The 11433-nt window shown below is 37.1% G+C and overlaps 1 protein-coding gene across 3 annotated transcripts in view; it reads left to right on the forward strand.

Annotated features, from left to right (window-relative positions):
• Nucleotides 1-11433, forward strand: part of SGK3 (serum/glucocorticoid regulated kinase family member 3) — a 135385-nt gene that overhangs the window by 95044 nt on the left and 28908 nt on the right. For all 3 annotated transcript variants that reach the window (XM_014588587.2, XM_014588588.2, XM_006150457.3), the window contains 3 exons: nt 363-450; nt 8667-8716; nt 11074-11131. In XM_014588587.2, coding sequence (XP_014444073.1) covers nt 363-450; nt 8667-8716; nt 11074-11131 — 196 coding nt within the window. The remainder of the gene's footprint in view (nt 1-362; nt 451-8666; nt 8717-11073; nt 11132-11433) is intronic.

Genomic DNA, 11433 nt, shown 5'->3' on the forward strand with positions numbered 1-11433 from the left:
CTAAATCCTTACCAGCTTTCTTACTATGTGTCCTTCCCGCTTGGTGTCTCATTATCATTTGAATTTGTTTTTCACTGATTATTGGTGAAGTTGGGCATTTTCACGAATCTTGCCATTTGAATTTCCTCCTTTACAAACTACCCTTATACATATTGTTGCCCTTTGTCTGTTGGGTTTCCTATGTTTAAAAAAAGGTTTGCTTATTCCCTTTGCAGTTATAAAAATTAATGGATTTTGTTTGGCTTTCTTACTATAAATACCACTATACTTATTTCTATTTTGATTTTCCTTTTAAAGGGAAAAAAGAGCTGTAGAAATTATTTCAAAGCCACAATAAAGTTAATTTTTTTTTTCTGTTTTAGTCCAGATGTCAGAGCATTCCTTCAAATGGACAGTCCAAAGCATCAGTCAGATCCATCTGAAGATGAAGACGAAAGAAGTACTCAGAAGGTAGTAAAAGGGATTGTATGTTTAGCAGGAAAAAATACCGTTCCCCAAAGATGAAATTTGTGACGACTTTAGGAGGACACGTTAATTTAAAACGGAATAATTTTGTCTATAGTAGTTGTTCTACTCTGTAAAAGACATGAAAATAATGTAATACCTCTTACTGATCACTGTTTCTTATAAAATTTACAAAATGAGTTGTTTTTCTAATTAAAAGTAATACATATTAATTAATGAAAATTTCAAAAACAGCAGGTAAGAATAAAAGTATTATCTTATTATCACCATCCAGATCTAGTAATTTATAATATTTCAATAATTTTCTCTCCAATTTCTTTTTAATATATAGGTTGTTTAAATTATTTCATTTTAATGATATTATGTATAGAATTGTATATTCTGTTTTCTTCACCTTACATTTTATATTTTGATCATTTTATATCCTTATCATCATTACTTTACTTAAAACTTTGTTTTGGGGACCAGCAGTTGGCGTAATGGTTATGTCACTGGACTCAAATGTAGTCAACCGTGGTTTGAGTCCTGGACCCCGTGGCTTAAACTCATACTGGGTGCCTGCCCAAGATCTCGAGAGGAGAATGGAGAAGGGATTGCGGCATGGCCATCCCCCCTGGGTTGTGATTTCTCGCTTTTTGTCTCTCGTCTCTGTCTTTCTGGAGAGCGCAGGCGCCTTATAGCAAAAACCTCTCCAAAAAAAAAAAAAAAAAAACTGTTTTGGATGTTGTGGAGCAGGAGACCTTTTCAAACAGATTACTAAGTATCCCTTTCTCTTTTATACGTTGAGCTATCATTACACACATACGTGTTGGCATCAACTAACTTATTTCTGTGGTATATGCACAGTATCAGTATGTTTTCCCAACAATCAATATATGTTCCTATTCTTGATTTCCAAGCCAGTTGTGACAGCAAATAAATAGAATAAGCTCAGACCTTATTATGAAGGTATTTCCAGCAGTTAACCTTAGAAAATTATGCAGGAAAGATAAATTATTTAACTTAATTCTAAGTATTACTATATAGCAATTAAAATGACTAGTGTTACAGAAATAGGACAGTACTTTTCTAATTTAAAATTCATTATAACTTATTAAATATATACATGAAAATCAGAGTTGTTGGGTGGAAACACATTTTCCTTTTCTTTTCTTTTCTTTTTTTTTCTTCAGGGTGTATGGGTGTGTGCACTTGTTGGAGAGAGACAAACGAAGAGAGTGAAAATGAGAAATCACTCCCCAGGGAGGATGGCCATAGGCCAGTCCCTTCTCCTCCATTCCCCTCTTGGGATTTTGAGCATGTGGGCACAAATGCATGGTGTGTTTTAAAGCCGCTGGGTCCAGGATTCAAACCGTACAGTCAGCCATATGGGATCCAGCCACCTTAACCTCCATGCCATCTTCTGGCTATACATTTTTCTTTATAACCCCATTTAATTTTGTTATGGTTCTGTTTCTGTAAATTAAATAATATTATGAGTGACAAAGTTTAAGTAACAGAGTATAAGAAGAAATAACATTTATGTAAAAAGCACATACAAATGGCAGGACCAGCAGATGGCATAATGGTTACATTGCTGACTCTCATGTGATTGACCATGGTTCAAGTCCCAGACCCGGTGACTTAAAACTAATGCTGGGGCATGTGTGCATGTGTGCCCAAAATCCTGAGAGAAGAATAGAGGAGAGGGGATTGTGGTGTGGCTATCCCCTGATAGGTGATTTCTTGCTTTCTGTCTCTCCAGAGAGTACACACACTCTATAGAAAAAACCTCTTTAAAAAACAAAACAAAAAAAGACATGCCAAGCATGTGTGCATGCATGCCCAAAATCCCAAGTGGAGACTGGAGAAGGGATTGTGATATGACCATCCCCCCTGGGAAGGGGGGTGATTTTTGGCTTTCTGTCTCTCGGGCAAGCACACAATCTCTTTAAACATACACATACACATACAAATGAATTTTTGAAAGGATAATACTTAATACCCTAGTAGATGGATGGAAAAGGGACATGAAGAAATTTTCTTAGTAACAAAACATGTGGGAAATATGGGACCAGCAGATGGCATAATGGTTATGTTGCTAGACTTCCACATAGTCGACTGCAGTTTGAGTCCCAGATCTGGCGGCTTAAAACTCACACCAGTCATGTGAACAGGTGTGCCCAAAATCTCAAAAGGAGAATGGAAGAGAAGAGATTGCAGTGTGGCCATCCCCCCCGGGGGGGGGGGGATTTTTACCTTTCTTTCTCTATGGAGACGTCCTATAGCAAAAATCTCTCTTAAAAAAATAATAAAATATGTGAGAAATAGTTCTGCATGCTAATAGCAAATCAACTTTTTAAAGGAGACATTTTTTTTTTTTACCAAATTAACAAAACTATAAATTAAAATATTGCAGGCTGGGCCAGTTGGTGGTGTGGTGGTTAAGGTGCCTGGATCACACATGGCCAACTTCACAGTTTGAGTCTTGGACCCGGCAGCTTGAGGAACACTCCAGGCACATGTATTTGCATGCCCAAAATCTTTTGAGAAGAAGGGATTGTGGCATGGCCATGCCCCTGGGGGCTGATTTCTCATTTTCTTTCTCATGGGCGAGCATAGATGCCTTATAGCAAAACAAACAAAAAAAAAGTGCAGTACTGATAAGGGTAAGGTACACTGAGCAGCCTTGGTTATTATTGGTGCCATTATAATTTCATGCATCTCTTTTGGAAAGCAGTTCAGTAATGTGTATCAAATATAAAAATATTCAGTTACTTAAGAATTGATGCAAATAAAATATATGTACAAAAAAGATGTTTATTTCAGTATGATTTATAATTAAAAAATTAGAATCATCTTAAGTATGCATTACTCAGGTAGTGTTTATCCCTATATATTGTGCATTTTAAAATATTTTTGAAGATAATATTAAAGTATTAAGGGAAATTAGTCCATATAGTTTTATAATCAGATTCATCCAGTATGAGCTGCAGTTAGTCTGAAAAAAATATGTGGAGCCAGCTTGTGGCATGGTGGTTAGGGCAATGGACTCCCACATGACTGACCACAGCGCAAGTCCCGGACCTGGTGGCTTGCTTTCTCTATTTGTCAACTGCCCCTTCATCTTTCTCTGATGACTATAGCAAGTTAAAAATAATGATAATAATAAAAGAAGTAATTCTTTAAATACTCACACACACATACCACACACACACACATAGAGGGGCCAGCAAGTGGTGGGGTAGTTAAGGCACTGGTCTCCCACATGACCAATGATGGTTTGAGTCCCAGACCTGGCAGCTTGCTTTCTCATTTTCCCTCACATTCTCTGTCTCTCTCTGGTGAATGCACGTGCCCTGTAGCAAATTAAAAATAATAATGGGGGAACCAGCAGTTAGTGTAATGGCTATGTTGCTGGACTTTCACATAGTCGACCACAGTTCGAGTCCCAGACCCAGTGGCTTAAACTCATGCTGAACATGTGTGCGTGCATGCCCAAGATCCTGAGAAGAGAATGGAGGAGAAGGCATTGTGGCGTGGCCATCACCCCTGGAGAGTGATTTCTTGCATTCTGTCTCTCTGTCTCTCTGTCTTTCTGGTGAGTGCACATGCCCTATAGCAAAAATATAAAAAGTAATAATGATAATGGTAAATGGAATTAAATAGTTCTTTTGAAAAATGCATATAAAGAGACATAAGAAATTAATGTAAATATTTGCAAAATCATTTGCTGATAAGGTTGTAGATTTTTTAAAAATACTTTTTTTCCTGGGCTAGTAGCATAGCCCAGTGATTAAGCACTGCTTAAGATGGTGGGCCTCACATGGCCAACCACAGTTTGAATCTGAGTCTTAGCAGCTTGAGAAACACTCAGGGCATATATGCATGCATGCCCAAGGCCCTGACCAGACAGACAAATGGAGAGAAAGGATTGCCACATGGCAATCTCCAACAGGATCCTCATACATGGCTATGCCTCATTCGAGGGTGCTTTCTCTTTCTCTCTGCAAGCACATATACTCTGGCAATTAAAAAAAAAATTATACCTTTTTCTTAATACTTTCTATATTGTCAAACAACGAGTATATATTTTTAGTTGAAAAGATTAAACTATTTAAATAATAATTTAAAGAATAAAATCTATGTAACCAAAATTTTCTGTTTTGCTTGCTGTTTGAGAGTATGTAGATTTAGGTCATTTGAAAATGTCTAGCCAGCAGATAGCATGGTGATTAAGGCAACTAGATCCCACAGGGCCAACTGCACAATTCAAAGTCCCTGATTCAGTGGCTTAAAACACACACCTACTGGCTTGTCCTAAATCCCAAAAAGAGAAAGAAATGGAGAAGGGATTGTGACATGACTGTCTCCCATGGGAGTGCTTTCTTCCTCTCCTACCCCCTTTGGCACGTGCAAATACCTTCTGGCAAAATTTATTTATGTATGTACATATATCTTTACTTATTTTAGTTTTTGCCGTAGGGTGCATGTACTCGCTGGAAAGAGACAGAGAGAGAAGGAATGTGAGAAATCCCAGGGGGATGGCCTAGCTTCAATCCCTTCTTCTCCATTATCCTCTCAGAATTTTGGGCATGCATGCATAAGTGCCTGGTGGCTTAGCTGGATCCAGAATTCAAACTGCTTAGTCAGCTATGTGAGATCCAGCTGCCTTAACCACCATGGAATAGCTTTGCCTTGGCAAAAATTTTTTTAAAAAGAAAAGAAAACGTAAATGTCTTTTTTTATAGGAGACAGCTGGCTTTTTTCCCTCCAAAGTTTATTTCCTGCATATGTGAGAGAGCCAGAGGCATCCCCAACAGGATCCTCATGCCATGACTCAGGTCCCAGCCAACCCAGTGCATATGCCCAGTGAGGTTCGAGGTCACGAATTCAGGACCTCTTCCATATGGGTCCACCTGTGCTAGCACTGTACCAATGCTTGGTTCTGACAGCTGTCTTTGAAGAAAAAACTAAACTCAGAGGTTCTTGGATGAGGCTTCTATTAACAACTTAGTATCTGAGTTTGGTTTCTTTTATGTTTTTCTTTATCTATAATGTCTGAGAAGCTCTTGAAAATTTTAAAATACTGATTAAAAAAAATTTTTTTTAAAGGAAAAGGGCTATACCTGTGTTACACTTGTAATTATGTAAGGTCTTTAAGTGGATAGTAAATCAAGTTCATAGCTGCAGAATGTTCTAGAGGGACATCTATACCTATCCCCTTATTTTATAAAGAGAAAAATAGAGGCTGAGAGAAGTCAAGGAATTCACGATCTCAGTAGGTATTCCTTCTATTAATAAATTATACCTCTGTCTCTATTTAAGGATTAGATGTCATCTTTAAAAATAGTAGGTACAGGCCCAGCTGTGGTAGCTTGCTAGAAGAGTGCTGCTCAGCAGTCCCAGACCACATGGGAGCCCCAGGTTCAATTCCTGGCCCAGCCTGAAGGCTCAGCTTGATGGTACACACATGTGTCCTAGCTACTCTAGGAGGTGAAGCAGGAGGATTGTGACATAGTAAGGCCCTGTCTAAAATAACACATGCACACAATGCAAATACTAAATACCCTGAGCAGTTGTCCAAGTACATATCCCAACGGTTTTCATCATCTCAGAAATGTGTTCCATTGGGAAAATATTTGCCAAATAATAACAATCAAATTACATATTAATGTAATTTGGGGGAGAAATTGTCCATGTTGTTTATTTAATTGATGTTTATTTAATTTTCTTCTCTCACCTACACAAGTTTATCAAACTGGGACCAGCAGTTGGCATAGTGGCTATGTCACTGGACTCCCTTGTAGTTGACCACAGTTCGAGTTCCAGACCCAATGGCTTAAACTCACGCCAGGTGTGTGTGCGTGTGTGCCCAAGATCCCAAGAGGAGAATAGAGGAGAAGGGATTGTGGCATGGCCATCCCCCAGGAGTGATTTCTCACTTTCTGTCTCTCTGTTTCTCTCTGTCTTTCTCGCGAGCACATGTGCCCTATAGCAATAATCTCTCAAAAAAAGAAAGAAAGAAAAAAAAAGTTTATCAAACTGATCCATTTATATGCATATTCATTAAAGGATTAAGTATATTGAAATTACAACTTAGTTTGAATTTTGTTGCCAGATTCTGTGTAATATTTAAACATAAAAGTTACTCTAGTGTTAAAATTATGCAACAATAGAAGAAATTTCATTTTTTAAGAGAGAGATATTCATTCATTTATTCATTCATTCATTCTTTTGCTGTAGGTCTTGTGCACTTGCCAGAGAGACAAAGAGACAGAGTGCAAGAAATCATCTCCCGGAGGGGATGGCCACACCACAATCTCTTCTCCTTTATTCTCCTCTCAGGATTTTGGGCACATGCACACATGTACCCAGCATGAGTTTAAACCACCAGGTCTGGGACTTGAACCACTGTCAACTACGTGGGAGTCCAGCCATGTAACCAGTGTGCCATCTGCTGGTTCCAAGAAATCTCATTTAATAAACCAGAGTTTATAAATTTTTTTAACCGTAGCTGTACTGTTAGGATTATATTTATGTCTGTCTTATGGGGACTGAAAATTTATTACGGGAAGATTTTTTTTGTGTGTGTAAAAGTATTAGTAGGTAGTAAATTTAAATTCTTTTAAAACTGGTGCAAATATTATTTTTCATAGGAAAGGTATTATATTGATACTTAGAACTTTTGAAGCATATAAATATATATGTTTTTCATTTTAAAAAATAGTTTACACTGGGGCCAGGTGGTGTGAAGGTTAAGGTGCCAGGTTCCCACATGGCCAATCACAGTTTGAGTCCCAGACCGGGTAGCTTGAAAAATCACACCGGGTAGGGAACCAGCAGTTAGTGTAATGGCTATGTCACTGGACTCCCACGTAGTCGACCGCAGTTCGCGTCCCGGACCCGGTGGCTTAAAACTCACACCAGGTGCGTGTGCGTGCGTGCCCAAGATCCCGAGAGGAGAATGGAGGAGAAGGGATTGCGGCATGACCATCCCCCTGGGGGGGTGATTTCTCACTTTCTGTCTCTCTGTCTCTCTCTGTCTGGCGAGCACACGTGCCCTATAGCAAAAACCTCTCAAAAAAAAAAAAAAAATCACACCGGGTACATGTGTGAGTGTGCCCAAAGTTTCAAGAGGAGAATGGAGAAGAAGCGATTGTGGCATAGCCATCCCTTGAGGAGTGATTTTTCACTTTCCCTCTCTCTGGCAAGCACATACATCCTACCACAAAAATCTATTAAAAAATTTTATATTCTGGAGACTGTGATTTTGAAATTGAAGTAAAAATGTATATTATAAACATATCCAATAGGAAATTTGATAAGGTGAAATTTTCTTGATTCTGATTGAAGTTTCAAGGTGTTTTTTAATAGTTATAGTTTATATTAAATATAATTATTATAGGGCTCTAGTAAAAGATACATATATTTAAGGCATTTGTAACTGATTCAATTCTCTGAATATATAAAGCATTTCAAGTAAATATATGTGAAGAACAATTTACTTAATACTTGACTTTTTAAAAATCACACTGAGAATCACAGGGTTAATCTTTCGGGATTTTGAGTTAAATTTCTAGCTAATTATTAGCAAACTAGAATCTTTATTAGTTAAATTGCTTCCTGGCATACTAGGTGAGTAAAGATTTGCTTCTGAGCTAATACCAAGGAGTAAATTTACTATGTTAACCATTGTAAGGAGAAAAGTAAAATTTCAATACTACCACAATGGTAGAATTAGAAAGAAAAGCATTGTTTTCTGTTTGCTTTAGAAACAATTTGTAATAACATTATCATCATCCTGTAGTTTTGTCTTTAATAAGCTATTTGAATATTTTTAAAAAAATGGTTTCAACCAGCTTTTTCAATGTAGAAATGACCCCTCTTAATTTATGGTTTCAATATTCACCACTTCCAAGGAATTTTCCCAAGCTCACTTCATTCATTGGCCAACTTTGAGGTTGATTTCTGGCTTAGCCTTTTCCTTGAAAAGTTATATGCTCTTGAAATTTATTATAATAAAAAATGATTATGTTATATTGGTTATGTATGTTTCCATGTCAGCCTGTATTTTTTTTAAGAATTAGGATCTCTGGTTTCTTTAATATAGGAATACAGCAAATATCTGTGGCAGTTATGCATATTTTATTTTAAAATATTTATTGACTGATAATCTTTGAGACTCCAATAAGAATGTTTTTTTTTTTTAATCCAAACAGCTTAACTCTACCTCACAGAACATCAACCTGGGACCATCTGGAAATCCTCAGTAGGTTTTAATTTGTTTCAAATGATCCTTTAACTAAATTTTAGGACAGCCTTTTCTGGGAATGTGCAGATATCCGTAATTATACCAATTTAACTAGAGGCTTATGAAATATAACCATAGTTACAGTGAATATAGTACTGTCATATGTTTGACTAATTTACTGTTCTAGCTTTTCACTGCTTTAATAGAACCCTGAGGAGTTTTTAATCTACAGATTGTTCATTGGAATCTGCTATTTTGTCACTGTCATTTTCCTGGTTGTGTGTGTGTGTGTGTGTGTGTAAAATAGTTGACCATATGTCCCAAGAGACCCTAAGTCCTGTGAGGTGTTTTGAAAATAAGCATGCTTGCAGGCTTAATTGATGTCCTCCTATTTGTGCAGTGTTTCTAGAACACGCTAGTCGTTACCTAGCTTGCTCCGGAGGAGCCACAATGGACATGAGCGCCTCAAACGCTGTTCAACTGTGTTTATCCAGCGCCCCTCACCCCACATTCCCATATTTATTTGAGCACAAGGGAACCATTTTGAGGAACCCAGCCTGAGAATATTAACAAGACCAGGGGTGGCAAGTACAGGCTTCATCTCATGTCAGCTCCAGCAATTCATTGAATATAAGACTTGAATGCCTAGATCACACAACACAAAAAAGTTCTAAGGCCACTTTTTGTCTCAGTTTGAGGAGCACCAGTACTAACTGTGTCTGCCATGGGTTGGACAAGAGGTATAGTGTTGCCATGCTTGCTTATAATTATCCCTACAGGCTTACTGGATTCATTCCAAGGCATTCCTCTACCTCATGACATCTCACTTTTTCTGTCTACTAAGAGAGTGAGCATAGACAGAGGAAAAAAGTGGTCCAAGGATTGAGTCCTGGATCATTTCAACATCCTGATGTCAAAAAAGAACTGGTAATGGAGACTGAGAATGAGTAGTCAGTAAGTCTGGAGGAAAACTAGGATTATGGTGTCCTGAAGTCAGGGGAGGGAAAGGTCCGGAGGAGTGGGTAACTAACACCTTTATGAGCAGTTTGAGTGAGGTAGTGGGTATAAGGCCTCAATAGGAAACAGTTCAAGAGAAAACTAGAGGCAAGGACAGCAGGTAGAAACAATGAGTTTATAAAACGTACTTGGTTTTGCTGTAAAGGGAAGCAAAGAAGTGAGATGGTAGCCAGAAGAGGAAATTTGGTTTGAGGATTGTTTCTTTACTTTTTTCTTTTTTTTTTTTAGGATTGTTTCTTGATATTTAGAGCATTGTGTCAGACAGCACAGAAGTGGAAATTGCTTTTAGTTTGGGTTCTTTACCAGCAGTTAGCAGTGGGGCCTTGGATATGACCTCTGTTAAGCACAGTTGTGTTTACATTTATTTTTTAAATTTTAGTATCTCAATAAAACTAAAGAACAAAATAGTCCAAAGAACAGGGTTCTGAAGAAGAAAAACATCTAAATTTAATTAGGTAGTTATCACACTAATCTTTACCTATTATTATTTAACCTAGCCCCTGGTAATATTCTCATGTTTGCATTGACTGTTTTTCTTTTTGTCATAAGTTGAATAAAATCTAAATAAAATCATTCTCCCCCTTAGTACAACTTGGGAATTCAGAGGGTGTTAAAGAAAGCAGTTCTGCGTACTCGAGTGCAACTTCCTGCCGTGTGATTTTGCCCTTATACTGCTAATGGTGTTTTTACCTGATAGGGTAATTTAAAAGAACAGTCTTAGTACTCCCTCTGGCTTTTCTGTTTCTGGCTTTCCTGTATTGTCATCCATAAGAATAATCAGAGAAGGCTTTTATCTCTAATGTACACTAAGAGATTTATATATAAAACATTGACGTGGCTTTTTTCTCCATCAGAAATTTTTCTTAGCATCTGTACTAGGTGTTCCAACTAGTAATTTCCTTTTCAGAAGAAAAAGAAGATACTAGATAATCCTTGTAGTTTATCACTAATTTGCAAAGTGATTCACTTTTCTCATTATCAGCATTGGTTCATAGTTAATAAAATTGGTTTAAATAGAAGGTACATTATTTATGTACAAAAGTATGTATGTATAGGATGTGCACTGTTCATTTCTCCCAAAGAGAGTATTATTGAAGCCTCTTTCAGAACATAACAAGGTTTAAATAATGGTATAAAATGTTTTATCTGATCAGAAAATAGGTATTATCACTACTCATTACTACCTATTGTATATTAAAGATGAGATACCACCAGCAGGAAAGCTAAAGTCACCATGCTAATATGTTTTATATCTAATATGTGTGTTTATTAAAGAGTGAGGTGCTGAGAAGTGTTTAAAGGTTGACATCTTTTCATTTCCTAGCAGGCTAATTCTTGTCATTGTTAATTTTTTTCAGTGCTAAACCAACTGATTTTGATTTCTTAAAAGTTATTGGAAAAGGCAGTTTTGGGAAGGTAAGAATGTTTTTCTTTCTCACCCAGTAAGTTTTTAGAGAATGCATGCTGTATATGTGTGAGCCATAAGACTTTTTGGTATGCAGGATAAGGAGTTAAGATATTTTCCTTACCTTAAAAATAATAACAAATAATTAGGGAGATAAGGTATCTTTTCAATTCTAAAATAAAATTCACTTGTTCAAGGGTTATCATTGAGCACCTGTTAGGTGCCAATTACCTTTCTGGGCCCTGGTTAGATACTGTTGAACAAAACTGACATGGTTACTACTTTGTGGTGCTTACAACCTAGTGGGGGAAAG

Source organism: Tupaia chinensis, unplaced genomic scaffold (genome assembly GCF_000334495.1).
Source record: "Tupaia chinensis unplaced genomic scaffold, TupChi_1.0 Scaffold000288_2, whole genome shotgun sequence".
Lineage (NCBI taxonomy): Eukaryota > Metazoa > Chordata > Mammalia > Scandentia > Tupaiidae > Tupaia > Tupaia belangeri.